The following is a 19,261-nucleotide window of genomic DNA, read 5'->3' on the forward strand; positions in this document are numbered from 1 at the left end:
AATGACAGGAGAGCTGTGAAGTTGTGAGATCACCTGGAAACCCCTGGCTGCGACATCAAAGCAGGTGATTCATGTTGTACCAATGTAATTGCACCTTCTCACCTAAAATCTCTACTGGCCCATATTTAAATATATGTGCAAAATGTAATACAAACTTAATTAAGAAACACTTTCATCACTATATAGTTTGTACAGCAGACTTTTGTTTATGCAGCTCTGCAGCACGTAAACTATCACAATTTGAGAAAATAATTGGGAGGGACAGCATTCAAGTCAGACCTAAAAAGCCCGTATTTATCAGGCTCTAAAATCTTGGATTAGATCTTGGATTAATTTTGCTCCAAAACATTAGATAGACGTATTCTCTGAATGTTCTCAGAGTAAATTTGAATGAATGTGTCGTATCATTCAGTGGACATGACTGTGCAGAGCAGCAATAAAGTTTTCTACAGTAGTTTGGTTTTGGGCCAATGCATGGTACTGCAGTGCCCCCTGTTGACCATGCAGAATATTTCACCTCTTACACCCAGCGTATGAACTCCTAGAAAGTGCAACAACCTTGGGGAAAGGCATATATTTGATCATTATACCCTCCATCAGTATTCTTTGTGTTCTTTGATCACTGAATGGATCTAAGGAAGGTACACATTACCAAAAGAAAGCTGAGTATGCCAGTTACTGTTAACACCTACACTTTGACTTTATGCTGTTGCACCCTAGGGCTTACACATATTAAAAGTTGCCTGTTTCAATCTTGTCTGGCTGAAATAAATGCAATACACTGCACACTCACTCTCATATGTACCACTGTTGAGGTGCCCTTAAGCAAGGCAGGTTAGTCTACAACTGCTAAGATGTAACTCCTTCGAGGACAGCGACACAATAACATAGTTGTGCTCATGAAAAAGGAAAACAGCAAACATAAATGCAGTGGCCACGTGATTTTCTTTGCATGTAAAAAACTGTAAAAACCCAAGAGACTTGATACAGATGGAATTACAAACTGAAGAGCAGTTTTTAGATGAATGTAGCACAAGGCAACACCTGCAGCACCAAATGGTAGCAACTCCTTTTAACTAAAGTTTCAACTTTAAAATTCAGAAAGCATGTAATGAGACATCTATATACAATATGCTCATGTTTACTAACCCAGCTGATCTATACTGCTTTATAATGGGCCAAAATATCCATTTGCAAGCTCCATCGCTGCCATGTTCTCTGTTCAATTTCAACGTGTTGCTTTCTGGGTTTAAAGAAGTAACCGTATGCAACACCAGAACTTCTCTTAAGCAAATGCAATACATTCATGTAGTTTAATGGACGATGGATACGTTGGAGCTGCATTTTGTGATTTAGGTTGATGAATGTTCTAATGTTACCTAAAATATTGTCTAGTTGCAGCTAGACCACAAGACAGAGGTTGGTGCCATGTTCTATACAGAATAGGACTAGAGACTAGAGAATCATTTTCTTTACCCATCCCCCCCACCTTCTACTTCTCTTTGTCTACTACTACTCTTGTCTTGACCTCTCTCCAAGGCTTGTGACGGTCCACACAATTACCTTCAATTATCCTCACTTCCGCCTCCCCAATTACATCCATTATTGATTCCAGACCCCCAAGGCTGTGAGGCTTATCTATACCCAACCACAGCCCACGGAGGAGAAAGCAGAATAAGACCAAATAATGAGAACCTTGGTTCATTAACACTCTCCAGCGTTTTACTCCATCTACGTCACCGACAGAAATAGTTTTCCACTGCAGTGCCCTTGAGAAATAAATTAAATGTATGCAAAATCATTACCTTCTAAGTAGCTACAACTTTTCTCATATGATCTACAGACCAGAATTCCAGGTAGTTACCAAAGCACTTAATCATTAAATGGTCAGAAAGCAGAATATAAAGCTGGATTTGTGCAAAGAGAACTCCACAAATCCATTGTAAACTCTCAATGTAGTTCTGTAAGCAAAAGTGTAACGTATACCCATCTGTGTTCTGACCATAGTTTATCGATCATGTAGCATTAGGAGACACTAATACTGTACTAATAATACGACATCCTGTATGCAGATGTTGAAAGCAAAGACAGGCATTACAGTGAGACAGTGTGGTGTGAAGGTCAGTTACACAGTGCGGAATCTGTAAAGTGTGGAGTCACACTTTGCGTCTCTCCTGCCAGATTTTTGAATATGATACTGGCTGACATTTAGTGAGACACAAACATAAACTGCTGTCACCACACACTAATGTAAAACATCCATCATTTTGAATGCAAGCCAGGGCACCTGCAGAGAGCCGCATCAATGATGCCTCACTGCCATCTCCTGTTGCAACAAACTTGAGAGGCTGGGTTCCAAGTGTGATTTGTAATGCAACGCTGCCCCCTTGAGGTGTAATTCAAGTTGTGGATGCCGGTATGTGATGCATCATAGGAGTATTAAAACTTCTAGTGACTACTACAGTAAGCATACAATCAATACAGAAACTAACCTTTGTATCCTTCCAGTCATCTTTTCCATGGAACCCTCACCTTATGTCCTTTTTACCTATTTGGAGTAAAAATGTGTGAGAGGTTTTATAGCATCAAGACAGTCCAGCCAACTTTAAACTTATAGAGTTGCCCAAATACAGACCAAAATGGCCCAATATGTCAGGGATAATTTTAGTCCTTCATGAATTATGAGTTATTAGAAAAGCACTATACAAGTATAATGTATTATTATATTATTAAAGTCGCAGTTAACTGGCAATAACATTGAGACATTTCATATTTCTTTGACATCCATGTCACGTGTAACCTACTTGGATCTCAAACAAGTTTAACTATAACAGAAGAGAAAGATTAGGCCACTTTAAATAAGTTTCTGTATATTTAATATCATATACACTCAGTGGTCAGTTTATTGGGTACGGCTATCTTAAACTAATGCAGTCTAATACAACATACCTAAATCAAATCCTACCATCGTGAAGTAAATGTTTCGTTTGTGTTGAAACTATTTTAGAGGTGTTAATTCAACTTTATGATCAATTTCTGCAGTTTGTGGTTCTGTTGAAATATATTGCGTTATACTGACAGGTGTTTCTATTATTTTATTCACACCATTTATATCAATGATGCTTGGCTAAATAACAGAAACACATCTCTGGCGCAAACTGCCACCACTAAGATGATCATAAAGTCTCTCTAAAGCAGTTTCAACAAACAATGAACATGAACATAATCTTGATGGCTTGAGCTAGAAGCAGGCTATACAGCAATGCAACGGAGTGTACTAATTAGCTGGTTCCTCTGTAAACAATAGGCTACATATGTCTGTAAAAGCCTAGCTAGGTCCCATTAGAAAGATTGTGAAAGTGTATTCCCAATATTAAATGTGTCCTAGTATATACATTGTTTGTTTGAATAATGTTTTTGAACAGAAATTCAACTAACCTCTTCGAGGAATCAACATGTTTATGGAGGTTAGCCCAGTGTGCCTGAATGACACAGGTGTTGCTAATTGGAGTTACTTGGAAAGTTTGTTTTGGTCAGGCGTCTGTTGCTCTTTATCAGCAGTTTTCAATGTTGTTTTCCAGATTTAAGACATGAACGCTTTTTTGACACTAAAGCTGCATAACTAACCTCATTTGTTGTTGTTTTTTGGCTGTGTGTTTGTAGGCCAACACGCTGATAAATTCACCACAACGACGGAATTAAACAGTGTGCTTCAATTGAGTTCAGTGTCAGTGGAAAGGGGCGTGGTTTGCCAGGTCTTCTGTGGCGTTCATGAACTATCGGAAATATGACTCACAATTAATGTTGCATGAATGACCGATCTGGATTTAATAACAAGGCACACTCTTTGTGATCGGAAAGGGGAAATGTATAATGCCCTAGTTTTCTAAATGTGAATTGTAGTCAATGGAAAAGTTAAAACTGTGTCAATAAATGTTGATTATGTGATTTATTATAGCCGTATGTACGGTTTTTCCTTTTGAATGTTTTAATTAATTATGTAAAATACGTAAACTGCTCTTTTTGTATAAAATGTATTATAGGCTACACAAAACTTACATTTGTAATTAACATTTTCAAATATGTTTAGCTTTATTTCAAGAATATTGTGGATTTGGAACACCTGAAATACTTCATAAACTAGAGTTTTTGGTCATACTGTCCTTAAAGATTTGTAACTATTGGTTAAAAATTAAAACACGGTTTATATAACTTTTGCATATTTTCTTGCAATTCTGGCATAAACAACAACCACCTAGAAAGGTGCATTGCGTCCGTATTTTTGCTAAAATAGCTTCTAAATCTAACGTCAAAGTGTATGCATTGTGACTGTAGTAGAACATAGAAGCTCAGGAGGGCACCTGAAGGCATCACTAGTGCAGATCAGTGTTGTGTGCGGTCTGCTCGCTGTTTGCTGCTGACTCCCCTCTGTCGTCCATTAGAGATCGGTACCATCCCCACTGTACGGCGCAGGCCCGAAGTAGCGCAGCCGCTCTGAGGTTAGTGCCCTACCGCGCAATCTCCATCTATTTCTGCCCCGGCGCAGCCGCATCATCGAACCCGGCAGCGTTGGGGGGAAAGATGCAGATTGTTTTGATGTTGACTGGAGAAGAGTTATGATACATGTATAGCTTTTGTGGGAAATCATGTTCTACGCGTGAATCGACATGAAGCTCAGAAAGAGTAGAATAGCTGCGGATGAGACGTAGGCCGCTGGGCCTGTTGTTTCGCTCTGTTTTGTTTCATATTGCGCGGGTTTCATGCTAGCTGCTGCGTTACCAATGTATAACTGTTACCTTTCATTACACACCGAATTAATACGTGTTCAAAGTCCGAACATCGGGACATTGCTGCTGTTCACGATCATAGCTAATGTCCATTCAAATGACCGAAGCTACACCGCCAAATGGTTAGCTAGCTAGCTTATTAGCCAAATGTAGGACATTGCTAGCTTAGCTCTGTTTGGCAGTCGATGTCAACTGAACCGGCACGCTGGCTAACATTACAGGACTGTAACGCTTGAGCAATAACGTTGACTATGTAATACTGTTAGTTATGCGTACTTACTAGGTGATATGATTTTTTGCTTTATTGCAGGACATGGCTATAGTTAAACATCAATGTTATTGTCGCGTGCATCATCCCATTGATTCATCAGCAGCTACAATACATGTGATGTTATAGATGATATTGCATGCTCATACACCTGTCTGGCTGCTGTTGACATATATTTGACTCCTTATGCTTTGTAGTTTTGCATTGATGAGTAGCAACGGTCCCGTCCACGTGTCTTTCAAATAGAAAACAATCGTGTATTGGACAGAACTGTTAAAATACTTATACCATAACGTTATATCAACTTCTCACCATGAATCAATTAAAAAAGGTTTCCCCATTAAACTGCACCAGTAATTAATTTCACTCAAAAAGCTTGTCTACATTTACCATGTATTAATTGAGTCTTGGCTTTCTTAATTGAACAGAAACATATTGTATGTATATATTTAATTGAACTTATTGTATGAGTGTTTTTCACCCCTCTGACAGACTATCATGTTATTCCACTGCTCACACAGATGCACTCCACCAATGAATATACTGACTGCATTTAGACTGTATTGCCCTTATACTCATCAATCAATTAGAAAGTGAATTTGATTTGAAACTACATGTATCTAAATAGTGCTAAGTAATATCTATTAATGTCTATTATGTATTGAAGGCATATCTTGCCAATTCATCTCTTGTAAGACCTATGATTTAACACATACTAAATGGGAAAATAAAACATTATCATGCTTAGATCACAGTCATGTTATTCCAAATGAAACTATTGATGCAGTATGAGGCCCTCTTGAGGCAGAGCTGCAGTGGTGCAATCAGTGCACTGACGAGAAGCACTAAGAGAACCACAGGCATATCTTTGCACTATTGATATACACCATTTTTGGGCTATCATAAGGAGAGTGATTACTGTTGTGCACTAATGTACCGGAACCTACTGTGAAAATAAATGCTGTGCATGCACATGGCATAAATTGCTTGAGTTTGAAGGTCTTAATTACACAAACTTGCATTTATGGTGCACCTAATTTCACTTAAATATACAAAGTACCAGGCAGTGTTATAAATTAATTTGTATTAGCTTTCGTTCCAATTATGTCTTAATAAATACGGTATTTTTATCACAAGCCTGAGTTTGTTGTGATGAGCATAATGTAGTTATGTCATGATTTTGAGGACAGCTGGGAGTACATGTTATCATTGTGTATGTGAAATAAGACACATCTGCTATGCTGTATATCAATAGTCAATACAACAGGAATTACTCCTGTACGAGTTCTGTACTTAATGCATAGATGGAATTTACTCAAACACCACATCGGGGTAAAACGGTTCCTGTCATCACCTTATGCTGCATCTCCTCTTTTCCTCTTTGTGTTCTCAGTCATTGTAGCGTGGATACAGCTGTGTAGACCAGGTGGCCAAAAATGGACGAGCACGTCGTTCACCAGACGGAACACATGACCACCATCGAGGCCAGCGCCGTTAGCCAACAGATTCAGCAGGTGCACTTATAAGCAGAATAGCTCAACAGTGTAAACCAGGAAAACATTTGTACCAGCTAGTTGGATGTTACACTAGAACAGAAACAATAACACCTCAGTCAATTTAAACCCATTCTACTTGAATCACTATGTATAGGTACATGTGGCAACCTTTACCGAAGCATCCATGATGAGCGCCGAGGAAGACTCGACGTCCTCACCGGATGATGATCCTTATGACGACACGGACATCCTCAACTCGGCTGGTACTGATGAGATCACCGCTCACCTGGCTGCCGCAGGTACGTCTATACTTTACCCGATTGGGAGAAGACGAGCATTTGGTGGTTCCAAATTAGTGGGAGTGGGACTTACTTGATAAGAAGCATCCAATAACACTTAGGGAGTTTTCCCAACCATTGTCTGTCAGACAAGCAGATGTTTTTATCTTGCATCTCTGATGAATTCTGCTAATCCAGTAAAACATCCATAGCCAGTTGAGTTCAGTGTAATGCTTTTAACTGAACAACAGGTGGTGCAGTGGACTGCTTTGTGGGGAGGCAGCTCTACTATATTGCCTCTTGTCAAGCTCCTGACAATGCTTTTTTTGTCTTTTCCCTTCTAAGTTGTCAAGGGACCAAATGGTTCCAGTGAGCTGCAATTGCAACTTGACTCCATTTTAAATCTCACTTTCATCCTTTTAAAAAAAAAAAATCGAATTAAATTTAAAAAAAAAAGAAGAACGGAGAAAATTGAAGCGTGCAAGGCCGTACATTCAATGATGATGATAATGCGAAGCTCCAATAAAAAAGAAAACTGCATTCAATGAAAAGCTACAGAATGTTGTTCATTGTGATTGCTAGCCTCTACTTTTACTCACAGTCAAACGTGATCTTTCTCTCTCAGGGCCAGTAGGCATGGCCGCTGCTGCTGCCGTGGCAACTGGTAAGAAAAGAAAGAGGCCTCATATCTTTGAATCCAACCCCTCCATCCGCAAGAGGCAGCAGACTCGTCTGCTCAGGTGAGCATAAAACACCAAGAGGCCAACATTCCACAGTACCTCCACTATGCATTTTCTCTCAACAGTTACAATAACGCAACTTTCCGCACCTGCGATCGCGGTTCACTCTCAGACAGAGATGGTGTTGTACTTTATGGCTTTCATTGTGAACCAGGAGGTAAAGCATGGTGTGCGTTTACAGGAAACTGCGAGCCACCCTGGATGAGTACACCACCAGAGTGGGCCAACAGGCCATAGTGCTGTGTATCTCTCCCTCCAAACCCAACCCTGTGTTCAAGGTGTTTGGTGCTGCTCCGCTGGAGAATGTGGTGAGTGTTGCCGTCAGCAGTTATTCGCAATTATTTGTGTTTGTGAAGATGTTTATCATGAAATATTAGATATTCTTCCTAGATAAGTGAATCTCAAATGACAATTCATTTTCTGTTGGTTTTAACTAAGAATTAGAAAAAAGTTCCAGCACTGAACTGAAACACTGTCTTTCTATCCTCCAGGTGAGGAAGTATAAGGGCATGATGTTAGAGGATCTGGAGAACGCTCTGGCTGAACATGCCCCACCTGGAGGAGATCTGGCCTCAGAGCTGCCCCCCCTCACCATCGATGGCATCCCTGTCTCTGTAGACAAGATGACCCAGGTCAGCCCCAAAACTCTGCTTATCTATTATGGTCCAACGTGATATGGCCCATTAAACAGCTGTTCCTTTTGTAGAAATTGACAAATCTAAATCTCCCTTGTGGTGTCTGAGACACAAAAACAATGTGGATTCCCAGCAGAGGGCACCAGTAGCCAACAAATCAGAGTCTCAGATTGTGTTTTATGTCAGTTGTGAGCTAGCTGCTGTATATGTATCAAGGTCAGCAGCCTAATGTTAGTTGTTTTCACATGCAATCAGTGTCACTTATTGAGTTTGATTCATGCAGTGTTTAAACAACAATGATTTCCATAAATAATTGACTTTATTTTCATGCTAAAGAGCGACTCCGTCCTTGTAATTCGGTCAGACAGTATGCCTGATGCAACGGTATTTTCGGCCTCTGAAAACAAGCCAAGCCTACTACTGCCTTTGCTAGACAGGCTGTGGTACCAGTGAGCAGTGAGAGGATGTGCAGAGTAGACTGCTCTTGGTAGGCCTTTCGCTGCAACTTTAGCACCATTGGCAGCTCGAGCACTCTCTTCACCCGAGGGAACCTGGCTTGTTTACTCCGCCATCCCAGTGCTGCTGACGCATTCTCTGGCTCATCGTCAGAGTAGCCAACATTACAGTGGCCCTCAGAGACGATCCTCAACCCTGGGAGCATGGTAGCCAATCCCAGAGCCTGATGTGTCCTCGGAGGGCGGGCGGGCGGTAGTTGGTGCTTGTTTTTCTGGACGTTTTAGGATGAGATTATCATGAGTAACCTGTTGCCTCATTCAGCTTGGCCAAGCCAGATGGAAAGGTGAGGGTGTTTTTAGAGGTATGTGTGTGCCAAGTGTTAGAGACAGGATGTTGTCCAGTCCCTCTCGGAAAAGGTTGATCAACCTTGGAAACGGCAAGTATGAAAATGAGAACTCCGTTTATTCAGACTTCATGCGCCTGATGTATATGCAAGGCCTTATTGTGTTCTATGCAGACATCTGCAGTAGGTTTAACACAGTTGAAGAAATCCCAAGTGAGGTTTAGTGATGCAGGCTCTGGCCGGACCGATATATGTAGCATCTGTAGCAGGTGATCCCGGGTCTAGCCTGAGCCCATAATTACCCCCCAGTCTTGTTAGGGCCAGGGACCCGGCAACATAGCCACCTTCCTAAATGCTGATTGGACAATTGCTTGGAGGATTAGGATTGGGGGGGTTGGGTAGTGGGTACGAGCACAGCATGCCACTTAACTCACTAGCCACTGTAATTAGGCCATCTGGCCTCACACATACATCCACACATGGATGAGCCACAGGTAGAAATGCAAGCATCTTTTTAGTCAGTAAATCCGTCTTTCTGGGGCTAATCCAAGTTGTTCTGTCAGTTTGTGTCTGCTTGCAGCCTGCGTCTCTCTGAAGCTGGTGTGCTTAATTTTTGAATATCCATTTTCTATCAAGATCCATTTAGTCATATCTCTGTGTATATGTTGTTTGTGATAGAGTTAGAGAATGTAGTCTAAAGGGGGAGGAGGGATGGATTTATTTCTCCTGGTAACCATATTTAGCCCGTGATGTCAAGGCAGGCAGACGCTGCAGTGCCTCATTGTGCAATATAATCCCCCGGTGATGCTTGCATATTACCAGGACACTGAGGACATTGCCACTAAACCCCACCCCAGCTTGTCAGCGAGTGTGAGTTCATGCTTGTTCTAGAACTGGTTGATGGTGAGTGGATAGGCATGCCGCTTGCTGCAAGTATGTATGCTGGCAGATGATCAATAGCAAGCAAATCAGGTTAGATTAAGACCCCCACTCATTCCTGCCCCCTGCTATTGAGCACAGGACACATTTCTGGAGCCCTCTCATGCAACATGGCAGACAAAGCAATCAGATTAGGAAAATAAGTAGATATGACTGTATTAATAAGCTATTTCAATAGATGATGTGTATGGTCAGTTTATGTGTTCATGTAAGACAAAAGAAAGTGGAATTATTTCTAAACTCAAATATTAGTAACAGCCCAAGAAATCCAATAATTTGCTCTTTTACAATTAGTGAAAATAACAAACCATATATCTGAATAATCAACATGCTATTTGAGTACTGGTCTTTTAACTCCAGGAAAAGGCAGACACAATTACAGATGCTTTTTTTAGTTGTAATGGGCTTGTTTGTGAATGGCACACTCAAATATAGTGCACAAGCCCCCGTTGACAGTCAATCCACAATAATGAAATAATAACTTGATTGTCTACACAAGTCCATAAAGTAGCACACATCATGTGATCAAAGTAAATCTAATGTTTATGTTTGACAATATTGACCTGCTTGTCCTTCTTAATACCTACGCGGAGTGTGCTGGAGCCTTTGCTCGGACAGGTTTACTGCATAACTGTGTTGGATCACCTCTGATGTTCCCATGGTGTCTGTGTCACACTCCAGGCTGGAGCCACAGCCATAGATTGGTCTGTTAATAAACATGATCGCATTGTTCTCCTTTTAGAAAGCCTGTTTCTATTTGCAGGCCTTGACCACCTCAGCACCCGGCAGCAGGTACCCGATCAATACGCGCGCCTCCTGCTGCCTGCTCAAGGGCGTGTTTGCTTCTGTGTGTCTGAGAGAGACACTGCAGGCTTTCCACTTTGGAGTTTTGTTCTCCGTATCATCTCATTTCTCCGCGCATCTCTCTTTTCTCAGGCCCAGCTGCGAGCGTTCATCCCAGAGATGCTGAAGTACTCGACGGGCCGGGGGAAGCCTGGCTGGGGTAAGGAGAGCTGTAAGCCATTGTGGTGGCCTGAGGACATCCCATGGGCCAATGTCCGCAGTGACGTCCGCACAGAGGAGCAGAAACAGAGGGTGAGATTTCAGATAATGATGTCATTCACTAACATTCTTTGCCCCCTCCTTTTTAAATTACATTTGTTCTGGTTCTCGGGTTCTAAACTGTACAGATGGGCCAGAAATAGTTTTTAAAAAAGCATATTCCGAGAGATATCTGAATGATTATGACGCAGCTCTCCAAATCTTTGCCACGAGTGAACTGTGTCATTTGTAGTGCGGCAGTCAATGTCAGTAGTCCTTAAACTGTAATCCCAGTCTGTAGAGTAATTTGCCATTTTAACGTGTTTTTATGTTCCCCAAGGTATCTTGGACGCAGGCGTTGCGGACCATCGTTAAGAACTGCTACAAGCAGCACGGCCGTGAGGATCTGTTGTATGCTTTTGAAGACCATGTAACCACGCCCACCGCCCAGCACCAGCACCATCACCACCACCTGACCACCGCACAAAGTATCGCTCACCTCGTTCCCTCACAAACTGTGGTACAGACCGTCAACAACCCTGACGGAACAGTCTCGCTCATCCAGGTACATTTTATTTTTTGCTTTTTTGATCGTCCCAGTCTTGAGGATTGCACTTTGTCAAATCAAAATCTCATTAAGTAGTTAATGTTCAATACACCGCCCATTCACTTTTGTTGTGTGACTTGCACCCCTTTCTCTCAGGTTGGCACAGGACACACAGTTGCCACCCTGGCAGACGCCTCAGAGCTGCCCGGTGTGACGGTGGCACAGGTCAACTACGCCACGGTGACTGACGGAGAGGTAGCAACCACATGCTCCAATTATTTATTTAAGACACACACATTCTGATCGTTTACTACATGCACAGGCTGAAGTAATACAATCAACCACTCCTTCATTTCCTAAAACACATCAATTGAAGTCTAAGCCTGAGTCACAGAAACAAAGACAAGGCAGCAAAAACAATGAAGTGAGTAAAGCGCAGTTAATGGGAGCTGTCCGTTCAGCACCACACAATCAAAACACACGACAGAGGAACAACATGGCATTGTTTGTTTTTACCTTGCTGCAGATCCTCATCTTCTTTCTCTTTCTGTTATATATTGTTCCCTTCCAGGTGGAGCAGAACTGGGCCACCCTCCAGGGTGGCGAGATGACAATTCAGACCACCCAGGCTTCGGAAGCGACGCAGGCAGTAGCATCCCTGGCAGAAGCCGCCGTCGCCGCCAGTCACGAAATGCAGTCCGGAACCACGGTCACAATGGCTCTTAACAGGTGAGGGTGGGAGAAGACAAGTTATCTTACAAGACCGTGGGGGAACAAGGCTTTTAGAATCACAAGTAAATAGAAATGTTATTAACTTTGTTGGGGCTGAAGGCAACATTATAAAGGTATGTTAGAATGTAGTTATAGATACATATGTCTCAAGTGCATCTATGGCTAGTGTCCTCAGGTCATAAATTCTACCTCCTCACACTTGAAAAGGTGTAACAGACGGGATACAGAGGCGCGATCTAGAATTGTACACACTATATGTAGGATTTGGGGTTCAGCTTTCACTGAAATCCTCAAGGGTCTTCAGGCGGTGGTGGAGCCATCAGAGCAAACACTGCCGTAAGAAGAATCCATCATTATTCAGGCAGCTCTAACAACTGGATGAGGCAGGTCACTGGGGTCCTCTGGAGATGAACTGCCTCCCATCCTAGTTCAGCATCTAATTAATTAGCCTGTAGCTTTTATTGAGGAGCAGCACAACCATGAAATTGGTTGTTAACATCTTATTTCCACATGCTAACGGCTGAGTATAGTTTTGCATGTGTTTTATATAATTGTTGATACATTTCAAACTTGTACATGATCCCGTAATTAAACACTATACTGACCTTTAGCAATACGCAGTCTGCGGATTCTAGAAATAGTCCTGTTTTCAGTCGCATTACTCTCAGTGACAAATGTCTAAGAGATGTGTAGGCGGTTGTTGTTGGCGTAATGTTTTCTGGAGGGAAATCAGCCACACACACAATTGTATTCAGATGGGATTTCCAACAGGATCTTAAATCATGTTCCATGGAGGACCAAGTGTCTGCGGGATCTGACTACAACGCTAGAATACAGCATGTTGAAAGTGTGCTCGTGTAGAAAATGAGTTGCCGGCTGCAGCTAAAACCCTGTAGCCTCTTCCTGAGCTACAGCGTTGAGTTTCATGGTCTTTCACATCATCAAAAGTCAGACTTGCTGAGATTCTAACATGTTAGCAGGTTTTTTTTTTCACTGCTGCGGTGTCAAGGAAATCATTTCACATGTGTATGGGTATTGTCCCATTGGGGCTTGTTACCTGCACCCACCTGAGTCCACCTTCCCCTCCCCTCCCCTGTTTACCTGTGCCAAGCTACTCTGGCTCTCTGCTCCACAGGCTCTGGAACATTTTGTCTCTGCTTTCCAGCCCCTGAGGGAGAATAGAGCCTCTTTCTCACACTGTGTCTCTGCTGTGGGGACATTGTGACCAAAAATGACACCATCTTGTGTTCCAGAATGTATCAGCCATGGTCAACTGCAAAGCCCAATAAGAAAAAAGCCCCCTCATTGCAGAGCTTTGACTATTTAATCTGCGTTTGTGTCATTTGTTGCACGGCTGTAGTTTCATGACACAACAGAACAGCTACAAAATTCGTACCCAGCAGCAAAAATGATCAAAATTCAATATCTGTATTCGAGGCTCGACATGAAACATTTTTTACTAATGTTGACGGACCTTTCTGAAGTCTGGATGTCAGTCCACTTACAACAGTGTGAGTGCATCATTAATGCTTACTGTCTCCGTCTGTACTCGCCCTCCTTCAGCTCCCCCTCCTCCTCATCTTATCTTTTTTCTATCTCAGATGTGATTATCAACCAAGCTGTGAACAGTTCCAATAGGCTCGTGCTAATTCCACTGGATAGATCTGGTTAATAAAACTGCTTTGTTGGACCCGTAGCACCTGGCCTTTAGGGAGATGTGACAGATTCTCCATAAGTCCAGACTAGAAAAGCCTCTTATAGCTCATACACTTCTACCTCTTTACCCCACATCTCTGTAATAACCCGTGTGTGTGTGTGTGTGTGTGTGTGTGTGTGTCTGTGTGTGTGTGTACTTAGCGTTTGCTTTTCATATTTGTGGGGGGTTTTGCATTATAAATTGTATGCACATAGGTATATTTGTCAGTATTTTTACATATTTTACACTATATCTGAATATCTAATGTGTGTGTGTGTGTGTGTGTGTTGCAGTGAGGCAGCAGCCCATGCTGTAGCGACGTTGGCAGAGGCCACTCTACAAGGCGGAGGGCAGATTGTCCTGGCAGAGACAGCAGCTGCTGTTGGGGCGCTGGCAGGGGTTCAAGATGCCACAGGTACATATTCATCCATAATGTTATCATCAACAAAATACCCCTCTGACTGATCCATTCATAAAGTCATCATATACAGTATATGGTCACTTGTGTTATTGTCTATGGCACCAGATGATAAACTTAGATATAACATAAAGTACATGCATGCTATGGATGCGTAGTTTTTTGGTTCCATTGTGGGAAAGCTGCAAACTTTGAAACAACGTTTTGTTACAAATCTTTTCTATCGTTACAAATGGAAATAGCAAACTGAATTATTTAATCGTGACATTTTTGACATCACATCTTTACTAATTGGTACCTGTGTGTGTTCCCGAGTCAATGGCATGTCTAATTATCTCCTCATTTGTGTAAGTGTAAGCTTCCCTGCAGTAGCACTGCGGGCTCTGAGCTCCTACACTTTAATCTACTCTCTGCTGATGTGACAGATGGTGGGTGATTTTTTTTAGTGTGTATCTTGTAGTAGTACTCCCTTCTTTTAATGATAGGTTAGCTGCAGGACCCCATCGTCAACCTCCTTACATCCCAACTGCATGCATTTCTGCTGGGATCGGACCAGTTTAAAAATGACACCCTCGTGTTGGATTGCATTAACTGCCCTTTTTAAGCATATGTTCAGTCAATATCCTGAGGGAGCAGCGTGAAGCTGCTGATGTCAATGATTAACATCAGGGGACATGCTGCTGCTCTGATGTCGAATACAGATATACTAGTGAAACTAAGTGTGAAATACATGACGTATTGATTCATTCTTTAAGCCTGTCCTGGTGTTAACCACGACCCTTTGCCTTTTTATTGTCGCACGTCAAATAAGACTTTATTTGATTGTTTGGATTACCAGTGTGATTCAAAAGCTGATTTTTGGAAACCATGCAATATTATTTATCTTTATTTTATATTTATGCTTTTTTCTTTTAACGTTTATTTGTTTTTATTCATTTTGTTGGCCCTTTCATATAAATGATTGCTGGAGCCGAAACAATTAAATTGAAACATTTATTTTAGCAGATAGATGCTTTGAATCATGGTCATTTATAATCAATGCACTGATGCAACAAATTAATTATTCCAGCCGGTTTGTAATGCTAAGAAATGTGAACGTCAAAGTACACCTCCACAAAATATAACTTCTACCCAGACAAAAGGTTGAGTTACACACACGTCCCGTCAAGCTGTCAATCTTTTTCTTATTACCAGAAACACACACACACACACACACACACACACACACTCATGTCAAGTACAGGGTTGCAAAAGTATGTACAGTGTATATTTGCACGCTAATATAAGTTCAAGTTATTCAAATCTAACATCTGACCTTTGTTGTTTGACATCTTGCTTCCTAAACCTTAAGGAGTCAATTTGCTGCAATAGCTTACTTAAACAGCTAATGGAGCTGCCAAAGCCAGTCCTTCTCCCAACTATTGACCTTAGCTAATCACTGAAGTGCTACAAAGGAGTGGAGAGCTGCGTTTGAAGTGCACCGGCCCAGACACCGCTGATTGGCTTTGTGTGGCGACAAGACACACACATTAATACTCGCACACGGCCACACCACACACACAACCCTTAATGTCTAAGTCGCAATATTCAAGTGGCCGAATGAGGCCCTTCACTCAGTAACTGTGCTGTGTCCGTACGTCACCGTGCCAGGCCCAGTGCCCTCTTCCCTAAGCCCTCCTCTATAATCACTGCCAGCACAATTACCTGCATCAGCAAAACTTAACCCTGTCACAAATCATTGGCGAGTGGGCTTAGCAAGGGCCCACATTAGAGGACCAACAATTGCAAGTTAGCCTAACAAAAGGGGCCTGATTTTATTTTCGGGAGACTTGAAAGATGAGTAATTATATATTTTCAAAGTCTTTATATCGTATAGCTATTGAAAGGAATCATGTGTAGTGTGTATTTGGTGCGTTTAGTGTCTTAGCTCACTGTAATGGAAGCGGGCATGAGCCACTAACATCCCCTACACTGACCTTCTTGCCTTCCTGTGACACGGTGACAGCTTGCAGGGTGGGGCAGAGGCCCACGTGACTGCAGCAGTAATCCCTACAGGCACAGACACACACACACACACACACACACACACACAGCTGGGCATGGGGGAAGCGAGCTGAGAACGTTCAATCGGACCATTGTTCAGAAATGCCGTCTCTGTAACATGGCTGCCTCCTGTCACAGACTACTACCTGGACTCGACTGCCTCGCAGGCCTCGTGTCAGACACAAACTCTAGTTTACCTCGGTTACCTTTGTAACTCATGATTATTTTCATTATTAATTAATATTTTGATTACTTCTTTCATCAAACGATGACATTACATCTTTACATTTCTTGTTTCATCCAATCGATTTAAAACAAAACAAAAAAAAGCTGCAAATGTTACTGATAAATGTGTTGAATGACTAATATTCATAGACCAATCTTCACATCTGACAAGCTTGCACCTGGTTAATTGAATTTAACTCTAATAACTATGAGGGCACAGAGAGAGCACAGACCTCCACCAAGGCCATAAGTGAAAGATAATGCGTGTATATGTCCCGTGATTCGTATCCGCTCTAAACTTTAATGGGATCTTTCTTGGCCCATGCTGCTCCCTTCCACCAAGTTTCATTAAAACAGATGTTGACCTCTGCTCGCTGGTTCTGTGTGTCTAAATCCAAAAACATCTCCGCTTCTTCTCCTCAGGTCTGGTCCAGATCCCAGTCAGCATGTACCAGACTGTCGTGACGAGCCTCGCCCACGGCAACCGGCCCGTCCAGGTCGCCATGGCACCTGTCACCACACGCATAGATAACACTGTGACCCTGGACGGTCAGGCGGTGGAGGTCGTGACCCTGGAACAGTGACAATGATGATCCTGGAAGGAGTAGGAGGCACTGATTTGCCACCTCGGCGATTTGTTTGTCCTACTGCCTTCCAGCATGTCACGCTGTGTACAATGTCAAATATATTTTTAAATGTACATCTGCAGGGGAAGTAAAAGTGAGTTATCAATGTGTTTACTATGTAAAGATATTGCTTTAGTTGGTGTAATTTTTCTCCCATTTAGCTTCATGGTTGTTTTTTTTTTCTTTTTTTTAGCTCTGTGATGTTAAGTATTGAGTATTTATTTCTTTACAATTAACCTTTACTTAAAACAAAGATGAACCAAAAAGCCCGGGAGGAAAGCCACCACTGCTTCACCCAGAGTGTGTAACTATCACTGTTCTGGATTTTTTTTTTCATTATCGTCTATGTGCTTGACTGTTTTTGTTTTTAGGATGCATTTACACTTCAGTGCCATAGTCAGAGAGTCTCTTCTCCCTTTGTTTCCCATATCCTTGATCACTATTCTAAATTCCTCTTCCACTCTCCTAAAAGTCTCTTGGTGTACGGCCTCTGAGCTCCGGTACATTTCTCACATTTGATAATGAAATATTATGTTGAAATACCATGTTGTCGTGTGTTTCTGCCCTGTGCTGTTTTACTGTAGTCCACGCACATGCCAAGATTTGTGAAGACTCAGGATATGCATCAAAGTGTTTTTTTTACTGCTGGACTGCTGGAGCTGACTTCCTGAAGCAGCCTTTTTGTCTACCAAATCCATTTATTTACAGTGCATGGATATGGGCACCCCTTGGTATGTTATTTTTTTAACCTGAACTTGTATGTCACTTAAGATTTGTCGGTCTGCATCACTTTGTATATCACAGGAAGTCGGTCGTACTTGGACAGGAGCTGCAGTATTTGTGATGCAACTATCAAAAAGGAGTTTTCTTTCTATCTTGCAACAACAACAACAACAACAACAACAACAACAACAAATTTGCTTGCCAGGAATCGACTTAGTTTGATTCAGCTGTAACAGTTGGTTCAACTCTCACCACTATTTAAAAAATAAAATCCAATAAAATGGCTGATGTTTCACCATTCATTCGGTTTCTCTCTTCATTATTAGAACACTGTTAATGCAAAACCATCAATGCATGCATAACATGCTAAATTCTAAAGTAGTCGCTTATTGATATTGATTTAAATGACCACATTCAGCTCTATAAAGCCTTTTAGCATATTTATACACGTATAACTAAAGTTGAGTCCTACGCTTATGAAGTAGGCAGCTGTATTAAATATGCTATTAAACGCAATGTACAGATTACAGGAAGCTTTATGTTTGACCTTTAGGTATTCACAGTTCGTCCCTTTTTGAGGAATGCCACATTTCTCTGCGTTTTGTACCATAATGATATCGTTACCACAGAAGCCGATAACTTCCACACTCTCGTCTGCAGCACCCCCACCTCCACTGACGTGACAGACAGGACCATGATTACATCATCATAAGCTGCCTGAACCTCCTCTGCTTTAAAGCCTGGGATTTGCTAGCCGGGCCCTTCTGTTGCAGAGTAGAACAGAGAGAGAGAAGCGTTCAGGCCTTAATCTACCAGGCGTCAGTGTATATCCCGCTCCTCCTCCAGATTAAAGCTGAAGCAGGTTTAGATGAAAAGATCCCATTTTATTTTCTCTCCTGTCATTTTTAGATTGGACCCCTTGTGTGAGCTGGAAAACACTCAAGGGTATCTTGTAGGCGAGAGAAAACTTTTAGGTGCGTGGCATGCATGCGTGGTAAACTGTCACTGCAGATTAAAAAGGCCTTATTAGCGTGTTTCTTGGAAAAAGGCCTACACCTCATGCTACCTAAGCCTCTCCCTCCTCCATCTCTGTCTCTCTCTCTCTCTCTCTCTCTCTCTCTCTCTCTCTCTCTCTCTCTCTCTCTCTCTCTCTCTCTCTCTCTGCACCACCCACTCAGCCACACTTACACAAAGTGCATCAAAACCTTTCAACTGTATCATTAAAGCTGAACATAACTGAGTTATGAAATGGCACAGGTTCAAAAAGG

The 19,261-nt window shown here is 42.0% G+C and overlaps 1 protein-coding gene and 1 long non-coding RNA gene across 8 annotated transcripts in view; one reads left to right on the top strand and one right to left on the bottom strand.

Annotated features, from left to right (window-relative positions):
* Positions 1–3,742, bottom strand: part of LOC115028190 (uncharacterized) — a 70,860-nt gene extending 67,118 nt beyond the window's left edge. For 2 of the 4 annotated variants that reach the window (XR_003834536.1, XR_003834537.1), the window contains exons 1-2: positions 3,628–3,742; positions 2,493–2,548 (exon numbers count right to left, since the gene is read on the bottom strand). This is a non-coding gene — a long non-coding RNA (uncharacterized LOC115028190). Of the gene's footprint in view, positions 1–2,492; positions 2,549–3,438 lie in introns of all 4 variants that reach the window. The other 2 variants (XR_003834533.1, XR_003834535.1) reach the window with 1 other exon arrangement.
* Positions 3,743–4,368: 626 nt separating this feature from the next.
* On the top strand, positions 4,369–18,293 carry nrf1 (nuclear respiratory factor 1). Of its 4 annotated transcripts, XR_003834576.1 has the most exons (13): positions 4,369–4,499; positions 6,449–6,569; positions 6,706–6,850; positions 7,455–7,569; positions 7,751–7,877; positions 8,061–8,201; positions 10,879–11,037; positions 11,324–11,548; positions 11,687–11,785; positions 12,081–12,259; positions 14,252–14,373; positions 17,068–17,364; positions 18,075–18,293. XR_003834576.1 is itself a non-coding variant. In XM_029462425.1 (12 exons), the coding sequence occupies exons 2-12, from the start codon at positions 6,492–6,494 to the stop codon at positions 17,226–17,228; spliced, it is 1,551 nt and encodes a 516-aa protein (XP_029318285.1). In that variant the 5' UTR covers positions 4,369–4,499; positions 6,449–6,491; the 3' UTR covers positions 17,229–18,293. The 4 variants fall into 4 exon arrangements, 3 of the variants coding, with proteins under 3 accessions (XP_029318285.1, XP_029318286.1, XP_029318287.1); XM_029462425.1 differs by having other exon boundaries at positions 17,068–18,293; XM_029462426.1 differs by having other exon boundaries at positions 12,087–12,259; positions 17,068–18,293.
* The last annotated feature ends 968 nt before the right edge of the window (positions 18,294–19,261 follow it).

Source organism: Cottoperca gobio, chromosome 23, assembly GCF_900634415.1.
Source record: "Cottoperca gobio chromosome 23, fCotGob3.1, whole genome shotgun sequence".
Lineage (NCBI taxonomy): Eukaryota > Metazoa > Chordata > Actinopteri > Perciformes > Bovichtidae > Cottoperca > Cottoperca gobio.